This window comes from Macrotis lagotis, chromosome 7 (assembly GCF_037893015.1).
Source record: "Macrotis lagotis isolate mMagLag1 chromosome 7, bilby.v1.9.chrom.fasta, whole genome shotgun sequence".
NCBI lineage: Eukaryota > Metazoa > Chordata > Mammalia > Peramelemorphia > Peramelidae > Macrotis > Macrotis lagotis.
The window spans coordinates 110,235,461-110,250,908 of record NC_133664.1 but is presented as its reverse complement, the minus strand read 5'-3'; the positions used below and the strand labels follow the sequence as shown (position 1 = coordinate 110,250,908).

At 37.5% G+C, this 15,448-nt stretch overlaps 1 protein-coding gene across 2 annotated transcripts in view; it reads right to left on the bottom strand.

The window, feature by feature from the left end:
- ATP6V0A4 (ATPase H+ transporting V0 subunit a4) overlaps positions 1-15,448 on the bottom strand; it is an 87,374-nt gene that overhangs the window by 10,844 nt on the left and 61,082 nt on the right. For both annotated transcript variants that reach the window (XM_074193591.1, XM_074193590.1), the window contains 3 exons: positions 15,204-15,297; positions 8,535-8,653; positions 6,346-6,562 (listed from right to left, as the gene is read on the bottom strand). In XM_074193591.1, the coding sequence (XP_074049692.1) occupies positions 6,346-6,562; positions 8,535-8,653; positions 15,204-15,297 (430 nt within the window). The remainder of the gene's footprint in view (positions 1-6,345; positions 6,563-8,534; positions 8,654-15,203; positions 15,298-15,448) is intronic.

The window sequence follows — 15,448 nt, the reverse complement described above, 5'->3', positions numbered from 1 at the left end:
ATCGATGAAACAACAATTCCATCTCTCAAGAGCAAGTCTCCTCTTAAAGAGTTTAGCATGCTGCCTTTCAAATTTTAGGAGTTTAAAAAATGTTTGCTGAATTTCATAAATATAAAACAGCCTCTACAAGCACACCACAAGGGCATAGGAGAAAAGTCAATGGCAACATCTGTTTCCAAAACAAACTCATTCATGAAAGACTTCAGAGAAGAAAAAGATTACAAGCATTATTATTTCTCAGAATGATGAAAAGCAATGAAGGGGGAATTGAATCTATAGGGAATGTCAGGAAATCAAACAAGACTTTTATAGGCTAGTTATGATCAATGTTCATCACCAATGACAGTGGTGCTGCTATATTAAGTCCTCTTCAGTATCCAGTGTACTGAAGGACATGGAAATGTACCTAAAGAACAGTTTCTATACCAGAAAACATACAAATGGAAGAATATGTGCTAGAGGAAGCATAATCTTGAAAACTTATATAAATCAATTTTCAACTTTTCAGAGTGTAAGACACCAAATGGTCAATTAGAAAAAAAAACTGACAGTATTACTACAAAAAAAAAGAAATTGAAACAATTGTTTTCTTTCTCATCATTTAAAAATCTTTATAAGAAACCTAATTTTAACACCAATATTGCCCTACTAAAACTATCTAGTGCCCATCTGAGGTGCCATTGAAGCAATTTTTTTTTAAATCAGTGCCTGAGGAATCTATAATGCATTATCTAAACCTTTTTTGAACTCTCTCTCTCTCTCTCTATATATATATATATAATATATATATGTGTGTGTGTGTGTGTGTGTTTTCACCATATATATTTTTAACCTGAATCTCCATAGAATAAAAAATTGCCAGTGACCCAAAGCCCAAAGGCTAATGGAGAGATTCAGAGCACAAAAGCAGACTACAGCATGGTATTAAAGATGACTTGTCTGCAAAACCTTGCAAAAGGAAAAACAATAAGGAGATGTATAATCAGAAAGGGATATAGGCCACTTTGTGGCAAGATCAAAGGATAACACAGAGATACCCAAATGCTGCTACATTAGTACAGCACATTCAATGGTAATGAAATGTTAATGGAAGATATATTTTAAAATGGAAACAAGAATAACACAGAATGAGAGAAATGGGTGATTTGGAAACAGATTCATTGAAAGGAGAATTTCTACCATTAAGATCATTAATCAAATAAACTCTTGAAATATTTGATTAAAATGTAAGTTTAAATATGGGTGTCTTATTTGGAAATTTACTCCATATTTGATTTGTTAGTATTTGTTCTAAAAGTTGCTTAGAAAAATAATGGTTCTGCATCCTGTGATAGGAAAAGATTTTAAAGGTTCATTATAAGGGGGCAGCTAGGTAGCACAGTGAATAGGACACTAGCCCTGGAGTCAGGAGGACCTGAATTCAAATCCAGCCTCAGACACTTAATAATTACTTAGCTGTGTAACCTTGGGAAAGTCATTTAACTGCATTGCCTTGCAAAAAATAAAAAAAAAGATCAATTATAGAAAAACATTTAAACATGTAAAGAGGGGGCGGAGCCAAGATGACGACAAGAAGGGATGAGTCTTAGGCGCTCTCTGATAAAACTTTGAAACTAAGGACTCTAAAGTTTTGAGAGACAGAACCCACAAAGGGACCCAGAGAGGCAGTTCTCCTACTCAAGGTAACCTGGAAAAGAGCAGAAAGGCTTTGCTCCCCGGGTCAGAGGGGCAGCCCACCAGAGCGAAAGAATTTCAGCCTCCCGGAGGCAGCCCTAGGGCGCTGGGAGCCTCAGCTCACAGCAGCAGAGGATTCTCCTGAGCTGCACCCCGAGGAGTGCCAGGCACAAAGTTGGGGAAGGGGGGGGACCTCTGCCAGAGCAAACGCTTGGAGCCCAGCCATCAGGGCACACAGCAAGTAGCTCGGTCTTTCAGCAGCCCAGACCAGAAAACAGAAGCAGGTAGAGCCGGTAAGCAGGAGCCCCCAGGGCATGAGCCCATTGAGCTGAGGGAGGGTAGTGAAGAGAGACTGCAGAGCTCTGTCCTCTGCCCCTGGAACAGGACTCTGGGGCTCTGACCACATTCAGAACCTGATTGCAGTCTAGGCCTCCCCATAGAACAGCAGCAGCCCCCCCCCCACCTCGGCCCTGTGGCAGAGGGAGGTGCTTATGGTCATTCACAGACCAGGAGGGAGGACAGAGCCTCACACACTGAGACCCTTGTGGGAGTGTCCCAAAAGCTCAGGAAGCACCCCCAAAACAGGCCCAGGTTGGGAAAATGAGCAAGCAGAGAAACAAGAGGAAGATCATTGAGAAATATTTTGCAAATGAGCCCAAGAAGGATCAAAATAGTCTAAAGATGAGGAAGCACAAGCTCCTGCATCTAAAGACTCCAAGAAAAACAGAAATTGGGCTCAGGCTATGGTAGAGCTCAAAAAAGACTTTGAAAATCAAATGAGGGAGTTGGAAGAAAAACTGGGAAAAGAAAGGAGAGAGATGCAGGAAAAACATGAAAATGAAGTCAGCAGCTTAGTTAAGGAAATCCAAAAAAATGCTGAAGAAAATAGCATGCTAAAAACCAGCTTAGGTCAAATGGATAAAATAGTTCAAAAAGTTATTGAGAAGAATGCTTTAAAAAGCAAAATTGGCCGGATGGAAAAAGAGATAAGAAAACTCTCTGAGGAGAACAAATCCTTCAGACAAAAAATAGAATTCAGGGAGATTGATGAATTTACCAGAAATCAGGAATCAATACTTCAAAACCAAAAAAACGAAAAATTAGAAGAAAATGTGAAATATCTCATTGAAAAAAACAACTGATATGGAAAACAGACTTAGAAAAGATAATTTAAAAATTATTGGAATACCTGAAAGTCATGATCAGGAAAAGAGCCTTGACATCATTTTCAAAGAATTACTACAGGAAAATTGCCCTGATAGCCTAGAAGCAGAGGGCAAAATAGAAATGGAGAGAATCCACCGATCCCCCCAAGAAAGAGATCCCAAAAAACCAACCCCTAGGAATATTATAGCCAAGTTCCAGAACTCCCAAGTCAAAGAGAAAATATTACAAGCAGCCAGGACACAATTCAAATATCGTGGAGCTGCAGTCAGATTCACACAGGACTTAGCAGCAACTACATTAGAAGCTCATAGGGCTTGGAATATAATATACCGGAAAGCAAAAGAGCTTAGAATGCAGCCAAGAATGAACCACCCAGCAAGGCTGAATGTCCTCTTCCAGGGAAAAAGATGGACTTTCAATGAACCAGGGGAATTTCAAATTTTCCTTTTGGAATGGCCAGAGCTGAACAGAAGGTTTGGTCTTCAGATACAGGACTCAGGTAAAGCATGGAGATTGGAGAAGAGAGGGAAAATATGAGGGACTTAATGATGATGAATTGCATGTATTCCTGAATAGAAAAATGACACTGATAATACTCATATGAACCTTCTCAGTTAACAGAGCAGGTAGAGGGAGCTTTTATAGTTGAAGCACAGGAGAAAGCTGAATTCGAAGATAAAATATGGTGTAAAAATGGAGTCAATAGAAAAAAAGGGAAATGTAATGGGAGAAAAAGGAGAGGAGGAATAGGCCAAGATATTTCATATAAGATTTTTTTTTATTACAATGAGCTATTGCAATGATATGGAAGGGGGGAGGCAAGGGGGAATGAGGGAACCTTTGCTCTCATCAGAGGTGGCTAGGAGAGGAAAACAGCATATATACTCAATGGGGTATAGGCATCTGGAATAAGAAGGAGGGGGGAGCAGGGGGAAGGGGTGGGGATGTGAATAAAGGAGGAGAGGATGGACCATGGGGGGGAGAGTGGTCAGATATAACACATTCTCTTTTTTACTTCTTGCAAGGGGCTGGGATTGGAAGGCCTGCCCAGGACCATAGGGCCAGGTGGATTCTGGGCCTAAAGGGTGGTATGGGGGCTCAGGGCTTCTTGGCCCCAGGACCAGGGATCTGTCTGCTGTGCCACTCAGTGACCCTACAGCAGAGTCAGAGTGAAAGGAGAGAAAAAATAGAGTACATGGTAGTGGAGAAATAAGAAAGGAGGGAGTTGAGATCAGAAATGGCAATGTTGGAAAAATATGGAAGTAACTTTTGTGATGGACTTATCATAAAGAATGTGATCCACCCATGACAGAGTTGTTGGTGTTGGAACAAAGACTGAAGCACATTTTTATTATTATTATTATTATTATTATTTGGGGGAGGGTGCAGGGCAAATGGGGCTGGGTGGCCTGCCTGGGGCCACATAGCTGGGTGATCTTTGAGTGTCTGAGGCCAGATTTGGACCTGGGTGCTCCTGGCTCAAGGGCCAATGCTCTGTCTGCTACCCAGCCACCCCTACTATTATTATTATTACTATTTTATTTTATTTTGGGTCTTTTTTTTCTTTCTTTTTGGTTTTTGCAGGGCAGTGGGGATTGGGTGGCTTGCATGTCACATGGCTGGGTGATTGTTGGGTCTACGGGGCTGGACTTGGGCTCTGGTGCTCGTGGCTCCAGGGCTGGTGCTTCGTCCATTGCGCCACCTGGCCATACCTACAATTATCACTATTATTTTTTTAATTTTAATTTTTTTTCTCTCCCTTTACTTCATCGCTCAAGCAAGTCTATATTCATGAGGGGGAGGGGGCATTTTGTTTACCCTTCAGAATATGAGAATAAATAAAATTAAATTAAATTTAAAAAAATGTGAAGAAAGCCAGTCATCATCTAAAATAGGCTGTCATGAAAATTTTCTCTTAGACCAATGAAGAAGTGACAACTGAACATTCAAGCTTACTATGATGTAATGTGTGATGAATACCATAGGGTGAGGTCTGACTTTAGTCACAAGGAATAGCAAGGTATCTGTGGCCTTCCCATGGATATATTCCAAATATTAAAAGAATGGAGCAGTATCTTCCACAAGTGAAATTTACAGAACATCAGTGAATCACTCAGGATTGTTTAATTATCCTTGGAACTTGCTCAATGAGAAGGAAGTTCTCACTGATAACTCAATTTAAGAAAACTTGATATACCAAAATCACTTATAAAACAGCTCAAATGGTGGAATGAGGGTGAGATAAATGACTCATGGTATCAAAGAATGTTGGATTTGGAAAGGATGGTGAGATCATAGATTTAGAGATGAAAGAAACCCCAGAGATCATTTAGAGAGACCAGATTTGTTTCCATGTCCAGCATTCTTTTCCATTAGGCCATGTTGCCTCTCTTCCTTAGCAGACTTCTAATCCAGAGTTGTCAAACTCAAATCCAAACTCTAAACCATCATTATCTATGTTGTATTTTTATTTATTTTGTTAGATATTTCCCAATTTCATTTTAATCTCGCTCCCTGCTCACTAACCCGTTAAGCCCTGAAAATAGTGAGTTTTACACTTCTGAGTTTAAACTTACATTTTATAGAAGAAACAATTAGTACTTAGAGATAAACTGATTTGTCCAAGGATACATAGGACAGCATCTAAAATCTATCTCTCCTAAGTCAAAAATGCAAGGGAAAAAAAATGATTATTTTTATTTCCTATAAATTTCTTTTAAATATTCATCTCCTCCAGATCCATTTTAAATAAATTTTTTTAGGTTTTTTTTTTTTGTAAAGCAAACAGGGTTAAGTGGCTTGCCCAAGGCCACAGAGCTAGGTAATTATTAAGTGTCTGAGACCGGATTTGAACCCAGGTACTCCTGACTCCAGGGCCAGTGGATAGGTGCTTTATCCACTATGCCACCTTAGCCACCCCCTAAATAAATATTTTTAATGAATTATTAAGTACTTGATAGAGATGCTAAGATAGATAGCTCTTATTCAAAGTCTTTCCTGATTTCTCCGATTGCTGTCCTTCTCTCTCTAGAAATTATATACGGACTCAAGCACATGTATTATTACACAGAAAACTTAAAAGGGTTAACTAGTCTTGCAATTTTATCTTTGAAATGGCTTTTGTATTTCACCTGGCACAATGTCTTACATATAGGAATGAGTTTAAGGAATACCCATTAAATTGAGAAACTCGAAGCTTAAACATTGAGACAGTGTCTGTTGAAGAACAACTAAAAGATCCAAGAGGGGCAGCTAGGTTGCATTAACTATCTGTGTGATCTAAACAAGTAAATTAACTTCACTGAACATCAGTTTCATCATCTGTAAAATGAAGAGGCCTCTCAGAAATCTTTCAGTTCTATATTTATGATCTTTCTGTCATCTTAATTTATACAAATTCAATTCATATCAATTTTTAGTAGTTTAGTTGCTTGTATCAAGGAACATTTAACCATAACTACAATTTAAATTTTCTTTCAAATGCATCAAGACCAAAATGAATACCTGATATATATACAAGGGCATATTGGTTGGGTCCTCATAATTGAACAGGAACATGTTGATGAAATGGATGAGGATGCTTGGGGCACTCCGGGAGGTATAGACATCATACTGGCACCATTTAAAAATGATCATGAAAACGAGGTAGCCAAATAGACAAAGAATAAAGATCATCTCAGGAATGAATTGTAGAACAATATTTATAGTTTTCCTGAAATATCTGTAAAAAAGAGAAGGGTGGGGGAGAGATAAAAAAAAACAACAGATTAATATCTTCTCTGTGGGGATCCTGGATGACCTACTTGAATGAAATCATAAGTAGTTACTAAGCTAATAAAGTAACTCAGCAGACACTTGGTATTCAACTCATTTTCCAGACTTCATATTTCAAATCATGACATGATAACTGTTTTGCTGCTCAGCAAAATCATTTAATCTAAGGTTCACTATAGGGTTGGAAATGGAAAGCTTAAAAGAAGTGGAAACAAAGAGGGAAAGGAAAAATAAGTAGAGAAAAAAGGAAAAAAGAAAACATGGTTGGATGAGGTAGGATAGGAAAGAGAAAGTCAATGAAAGTGGTTTCAGTTGTTCTCCTACCAATGTGTATGTCATAAGTTGGTCACTCTTGCTTCAGTGTAATGGTCTTTAACCTTTGGTGAGTAAGAAACCCTTTGAGCAATCTGATGAAGCTTCAGAATAATGTTTTTCAAATGCACAAAATAAAATTTGTAGAACTACAAAATAAATCAGGCAGTAATCAAAATATTTTCAAAAGCAAGTTCATTGACCCTAGGTTAATAATCACAGACTTTTTGTGAACTGATCCAACTTTTCTGGAGAGTGATTTGGAATAATGTCCAAAGGATAATAAATATGTGCATTCCCTTTGATCTAGCAATACCACTACTGGGTCTGTATCTTGAAGATATCTTGAAAAAGGTAAAAATTCCATATGTACAAAAATATTCGTAACAGCTGTTTGCAGTGGCAAAGAATTGGAATCAAGGGGAATGGTTGAACAAATTGTGGGATATGTATGTGATGAAATACTTTTGTTCTATAAGAAATCATGAGGGATGGGATTTCAGAAAAGCCTGGAAAGACTTGCATGAATTGATGCTGAATGAGATGAATAGAACCAGAAGAACATTATAGACACTAAAAACATGGGGGGATAATCAACCTTGAAGAACTTGTTCATTTTAGCAGCACAATAATCAGGGACAATTTTAAGGGATCTGTAATGGAGAATACAATCTGCATGCAGAGAAGGAACTGTAGAATTTAAACAAAGATAAAAGTTTATTATCTTCAATTTTTAAAAGTTCTCTTATGTAATATGTAATTTTTCTATCTCTAATGTTTTCTTTCTTCCTTTTGGATCAGATTCTTCTTTCAGAATATTCAATTTCTATCTATGCTTATCACTAGATGCAAATGTAAAGCCTATGACAGTTTGCCTTCTTCCTTGTTGTGGGGAGGAGGGAGGAAAGAGAGAGAGGGAGAAAAATTGCAAAACTCAAAACCTTGCAAAAAAAAAAGGATTGGTAGAAACTACCATTGTATGTAATTGGAAAACAAGTAAAATATTCATATAATTTTAAAAAACACAGCTTTTATAAAAGGTTGACAACCTCAAAAAAGTAGCTTGGTAAATTTTATCCTTAGGTTTTATGAAGCAGGAGTTCAGTATTAAAAAGAGATATCCATGAGATTAGTCAGAAGTCTTCAGATTGGAACTCCAAGGAGTTTGCCACCTCCTTGGAGAAAAACAATAGGACATCTTGCAGCAATTGTATTTAGGTATGGAGCCCAACTTAAGGGGGTATTTGCTTAGGATGATAAGGAAGAGAAAGTCTCATGTGAGCACCAGCACCAGTGTCCCAAAAACTATTCACCAAATCACAGCCTAATCGTGGTCTCCTGGGCACCCAAATAGAAAGGAACCACACACACATATGCTAAAGGGCAAAAGGAAGAATCAATTTAAGCTAATATTTAAACTAATTAGCTAATTTTAACAATTAATATTAAACTGATAATAGAGCAGCCAAGAAAAGTGTTTTATTAATTACTATCACTCTTTCTTTCACAATGGGTTCCAGAAATAAAATCAAGAGGGTGAATTGTTGACCCATCAAATATTTGGATTCAAACAATCAAATAAACACATGGCATAGATTAGAACTTACATATGGTTGAAAAGGCTAAGAATTACCCCAAAAACCATCTGGACAATCCCCAAGATGACAGACATCTTCATTTTATAGGAGTTCAAAAATGTGAGTTTGTTTGAAGCAATATTCCAGACCTAGATAGGAAAGGTAAAAATAAGCATCAGATAAAGGTTTAGGAAAGTTTTTGTTTTGTTTTGTTTTGTTTTAAATTGGGGCAGGAACAAGGTCTTCTTTTTCTTTCATATTGTCATTGTAAAAAAATTAAAAATTATTCTATCATATTCAAAATATATTGAAAGGATTCAAATGGGTAAGAAAAAAGGTCCTTTCTTGTTAAAGTTATATCTTTTTTTATTCTCTGAGCTTTTTGCCCCTTCTTTTCTATTTTCTAGGTGTAGCTCAGTAGCACAGTGGATAGAGTGCTAGCCCTGAAGTCAGGAGAACCCGAGTTCCAATCTATACTTCCAGGCTCTGTGACCTTGAGAAAGTTTAACCTGTTTGCTTCAATTTCCTCATCTGCAAAATGAGAAAAAGTAAATGGTAAACCACCTCAATATCTTTGCCAAGAAAACCCAAATGGGGTCATGAAGAGGACACAACTGAAAAATAACTGAATAACAACATTCTTCTGTTAGCAATACCAGTCATCAATGCTTGAAATCTGGAACCCCACTCTTTATTACAAGAAAAAAAATAATTCTGTTGTAAAGATAATCCATAATAAACTCATTTGAAAGTACAATTCCTTTTTCATATCAGTACAACTAGCCCATATGTCTGATAATCTTTGGAAATGCAAAAATGATAGAATTGATGGCAACCTACTTATGTCAGTAAGATTTAGGAGGAGGGATGGGAGATAAGGAAGGGTCTGAACTTTTGATTTCACTGGCAAAAAAAGTCAACAAGTAATCCAGGTCTTCCTGGATGATCAGGAAATTGGATAGAGAATGACTATCCACTTTACCACATTGCTTCTCAGTATTTCTCAAACATGGTAGAAATAAAGCACAGTACTTTAAATGTGGTGGACAATAAATGTCCATTGAATGGATTTTTTAAAACCCTGACAGATGTTTTTTCCTGCTTTACCAAAGTCTGACTCAGAATAGGCAAATGGTGACACTAACTGGAATGGGAAAGAACACTAGATGAGAAGTATGATTGGGATTGCCTGAGAGCCTGGCAGACAATAATATTCCTAGAGAAGCTTACATCTGTATTCGCTTACTTAAGGACCCCAGGCAAGAAAGTATTTGTTCATTCATGAATGGTGATACCTAGAAGTGATATAAGACTTCTTTGGCAATGGCTTTCTACTCACTTCCAACTGTTATCTCTTCCATCTTTGCTCTGCCACTCTAGTTGATATATCCAATGCCATTCCTTTCTAGATTGTTGGTTGTCCTTCCTTCTAAGAAGACCATGGCATCAGAAAGTTGATGCCATGACATGCAAGTGAGTTAGATTTAAATGAAAAAGTGTTGTGCTAAGTTATCAGGTTCACTTGCTCTACCAGAGCCATATGGTTCCAGGGATCAGATATGGATCAGAGCAACTGACTTGACCTTGGATGCAGTGGGAGACCTTGGCTTTTAAAAACTAGGTCTTTCCCGGGTCACAGTTTGACTATGCAAAGAAGTTTTGAGATTCAGCTGCCCCTCTTAAAAGAAACTCACTTTTAATCTCATCACCTTTCTCTAACTCAAGCCTCCACAGGCCTCAGCACACAGAGGGCAAGTAATAAATGTTTATTCAATTGGAATAGGATTGTGTCCTACAGCACAGAAACTAATTCATAGAAGTCTGGACTGGAAAACCTGAGTTCCTTCTTGAAACACCTATTGATTGTCTCAGTATCCTCATTTGGAAAATGGGGAAATAACAATGATTACCTCACAAATTGTTGTAAGAATGAAATAAGATAACTTATGTAAAGCACTTTAAATCTGAAAACACTAAATACTAGCTCTAATTATTTTAAAATTACTACTCTTACTTCTCCCGTGCCGACAATGTAAACGCTACTTCTTGAAGCTGTAAACACACAAATATGTCACATAAAAATCACACAACAGAAATTCCACTATACTCAATAGCAAAAGGACACTACCACTTTTAGGGGTCTAGGCTCCTTCCACATAGCAGAAAATGGATATAGGATCAAAGGCCCTTGATTCAAATCCCAGACACAGCTGCTAATCAGTTCTCTTTTCTTTGAACTTTCCATTTCTATAAGGAAATTAGTGGTTCTTAAAGTATGGTCCCAGGAAGCCAGGGGTTCCCTAAGAAACTTTCAAGGAGTTCAGGAGATCAAAACTAATTTCATACTAATTCTAAGATGTTTTAATTTCTAATATTATAAATATCAATAGCTATATCTAGAAGGGGGAAATCCCCTTAAGATGTTTTAATTTCTATTATAAATAGCTATAATTCTTAGGAAGGGGTGATTTCTCCCAAATTTTAAAGACTTTAAAGAACTAAAGACTGAGGCCAAAATGTTTGAGATTTTTAAAATCTTCTTGAGCTTCTAAACCTATCATTTTAAGGACTAGTGAGGGGAAGTGTAATCTGATGAAAGAAGACCTGTAGTTAGACAAGGAAAACATCAGGTTCTGGGGCTACAGTTGGAAAAAAAATGAGGTGACACCAGATTGCTACCTCCAGTAGATCTCAGGACTAGGCTTCAAGCAACCCCAGGTTGAGCAAGCCCTGGATCAGGGCAATATTTAGGGGAAAAGTGATGCTAAATGTTCTGCTTCCATTCGACATTAATACCACTATCCCCAACACATACACATACACACACACACACACACACACACTGCAAATTTATTTTTTTTTGTTTGTTTGTTTTTAGGTTTTTGCAAGGCAAATGGGGTTAAAGTGGCTTGCCCAAGGCCACACAGCTAGGTAATTATTAAGTGTCTGAGACCGGATTTGAACCCAGGTACTCCTGACTCCAAGGCCGGTACTTTATCCACTACGCCACCTAGCCGCCCCCTGAAAATTTATTTTTAGAGGAACAAGAAGGTCCCATTCTTCCTCCTTCCCCCAGTATAGACCAATCAAGAAAGCAATATTTATCATTCATCTGCTATGTATCACTGTTGTGAGTACAAAATGAAATGATCTCATCCTTAGGATCCCAAGTTATTAGCATCCTAAGGGACCATTTATTCCAAACTTTGGAATCTTATAGACTGCATCCCCCTCCCCTCCATCTACCAGATGACACTTGAAATTGCCTTAGCAGAGAGCAAAGGTTTTTTTTTTTTTTATTTTACAATGAAAAAAGGATTTAAAAGGTTGGCAGGAGGACGTACTCTAAAACTAGAAAATATTCGGGGAGACCAGGCCTGGGTTTTGCCTGTTCAAGTTCACCTGACTCTGTCCCATTTACCTCTAATTGTAGAACCAGGAGCCACAGTAGATGAAGGGGAGAACAGAAACATTTATTGCCAGTATCTGGTGATGGGACTCTTAGAAAGCATGACGGAGTATGTTTTTTTTGTTTTTTGGAAAGCAAGGCTGCCACCTCGTGGTTGATGCATTTAATAACTTTATGACTTGTGTGGGATGGTCTCCACCAAATCCTTTTATATTTAAAGGTAGAATCAGAAAAAAACATTTGCTCATAGTTTTCCAGAAGGTTTTATAAATATGTTTTCAACAAGTCTCTGAGTAACTGTCCATGAGCTGTAGTCACGAGTAGGATTTCAGGAACCAATAGAAAAAGCTACACCTATGCACAGTTCACTTCTACAGATTGATTTCTTTCAAAAATGGTAGAAATATTAATTCACCAAAGAAAGGAAGCCCTTCCTCCTTTTTTCTTCTTTCAACACTCCTTAAGGATCAAATGTGGTTTCCTAATATTAATGATCTAGAGCTCTTGAGGTTTTCAAGCAAGTGAGCTTTAGAACAACCCTTCCAGGCAGGTATTACAGATGTTGGTGGGGTATCTGGGTGATACAGTTCTGAGTACTGGAATTACAAATACCGAGTGAAAAAATGTTAAGATGTCATTTAATCCAAATTCTTGAATCTTACCAATTGCCTAACCTGCCCATCTACCTGTTGACATGTGATGCCTGGAATCAAGATCTGAGTTCAATTATGGCATCAGACACTAATTGTGTGACCCTGAGCAATTCATTTATCTTCTGTCTGCCTCAGTTTCTTCATCTGTAAAATGGAGATGATAATAATAGCAGGTTGTTATGAGGATCAAATGACATACTAATTGTACAAGGTAAATGCTATATAAATGTTAGTTATTACCATTAGTTAAAATGAGATAATATTTGTAAAACACTTTGCAAACCTTAAAGAACTATATAAACATTAGCGATTATAATGCCATTTTACAGATGACTAAACTGAGAATCAGAAGTAAAACATGCCCAGAGAGCGAGAGAGATTTGAATCTATGTATTCCTGCTCTATTCCTAAGGCTGTTCCTAGTTTATAACAATGATCAATGATGTTTGTAAAACAGGTTTTCAAAGTATAATCCTCACAACAACTCCATGATGAAGTATGTGGTAGAAGCATAAACATTTTACAGTAGAGGAAATTGAGTCTGAAGTTAAAGCACTTGCCTCTGGTTTCTGAGTCCTGACTCCAACCCCATTTTTCTAGCCCCACCCAAACTAAAGCAAGCTTCAGTGTAAAAGAGTTGGGTTATTGCAATTCTCAAATCCTTCCACAGTCTGTTTCTGGGGCACCTAGGTGGTGCAGTAGACAGAGCACTGGCCCTGGAGACACAGGAGGACCTGAGTCTAAATCTGGCTTCAGACACTTAATAATTGCCTAGCTGTGTGGCCACGAGCAAGCCACTTAACCCCATTGCCTTAAATAAATAATATTTTTTTTTAAAAAATTATCTGTTTCAGGGTGGCTAGGTGGCGCAGTAGATAGAGCACCAGCCCTGGAGTCAGGAGTATCTGAGTTCAAATGCGGCCTCAGACACTCAATAATTACCTAGCTGTGAGGTCTTGAGCAAGCCATTTAACCCCATTGCCTTGCAAAAAGAAAAAAAAAGAAAAAAAAATGATGTTTCTATATTCAAAGATAAAGTGAACATATATTATGTTATCTTAGAGGTTCACAGGCAATCTACTCCAATTGATAAGACTGAATCGATGATTTAGTAACTATTTATGTCATGCTTCTTTAAAATAAAATTTAAATATAAATAGCTGCTAAACCATCAATTCATCCTTTAACAATTGAAGTAGATCGCCTGTGGACCTCTAAGATAGCTCCAATTTATTTTTTTTGACATTTTAAAATAATCAATTTATATTGTGAAAAAATAATTAATTGATGATAAACAGCAGCCTAGTTGTACAGGGCACAGTGGATAGTGTCAAAACTGGAATAAGAAGACCTGAGTTCAGATCTAGCTTTAAACTCTTACTATCTAGAGCTAAATCCTCTACTAAATTGGTTCTGGACGGTAGAGTCAAAGAGGAACTTCAGCTAGGTTCAAATCCCAGGTCTGCCACTTACTCCCTGTGCCACAGTCACATTACTTGAAATCTCTCTGAAATCTCAGAGTCCCATCATTTATATTATAAAGAAGAGGTTAACTATATCAGATTGCTTGCTGCCACAGGGAAGAAAGTGAAGGTTGCAGAAAAATATGAAAATTTTGCAAAAGGATGAATATTGAAAACTATCTTTGCATGTAATTAGGATAAAAAATTTTTTAAATGGTTGAACATTCAATTTTGATCAATGTATACCTTGGAAACAATGTAAAGATTGTCAGACTGCCTTCTGGGGGAGGGATGGGGAGGGAAGGGAGAGTGAGGAAAATGTGTAAAATTCAAAACCTTACCAAAAAAATGATAGGTAAAAACTGCTATTAGATATAATTGGAAAACAAAATATTTATGTAATTAAAAGAAGTTGTTGAACCCAATAAACTTCTATAACTCTTCACTGATAATCCCATAATCATCTCCCTGAATTCAAATCTCTTCTAATTCTTATTAACGTTGAAAAAGAGAGTAGTAGTAGTAGTGGTAGTGGTAATAGTAATAGTAGTAGTTCTTCAATTTCAAAGAAGACTAAGACATCAGGAAAGTGGTATCATGATTTGCATAAGATTGATTAAAGTGAGGAAGAAGTGTAAAAAGACACCATTCTCACTTGTCTCATATGAACCCAGTGGTCTGACATAATAAGAACAGAATGATCGATGATCAATAAAAGAGACCTTGATCAGTCAAGTCAGGTGTTTTCAATATCACCAAGGCTCTTCAGTGTTAAAGTACTGTCAGGGGACAAATTTTGAACAATTGGGTAAAGCTAATCTTTCACTTCATGGTCTCTTCTATTCAACTTTGCAACCATACTCCCCCCAAATCCCAAAGACCTTGGTTTCTAGGTAGTAGCCTGGGGTGTTATGAGAATAATGCTGTGTCACCATCATTTATAGTAGGAACCATGATGGTATCTAATCAACTGATCATCTTTCAGTCCTTGAAGACTGAAACCAACTTTCAGTCAATCTTGAGCACTGGAAATAATCTTAGCAAATTGCTTTCACTCTTGTCCCTCCTGTTGTTCTGTCCATAATCCTCATTCCTTCACAGCCCCTTAAGGTCCACTGGGTCTCAACTCAAAGGGGCTATTGCCAGAACTCCTGACCCAAATAGGCATTCTTACCGGGTCAATCCCAAATGGGTATGGATTTCCAGAGAATACTCCTGGAACAGCTGGGTCCAGCTGCAAAACTGGATTGGTTTCCAATATGTGAGTACTACAAAGAGAAAGAAGGAATAATTAGGTGATACAAAAGGTGTATTCAGACATTCATGTGGAGCCTGGATAGCACATAATAAAGCAAATCTGTCTTTGAAGAGGTCTGAGTACTTTTCCAAGGGATATAGCCCTAAAAAAGTTATGAGGTA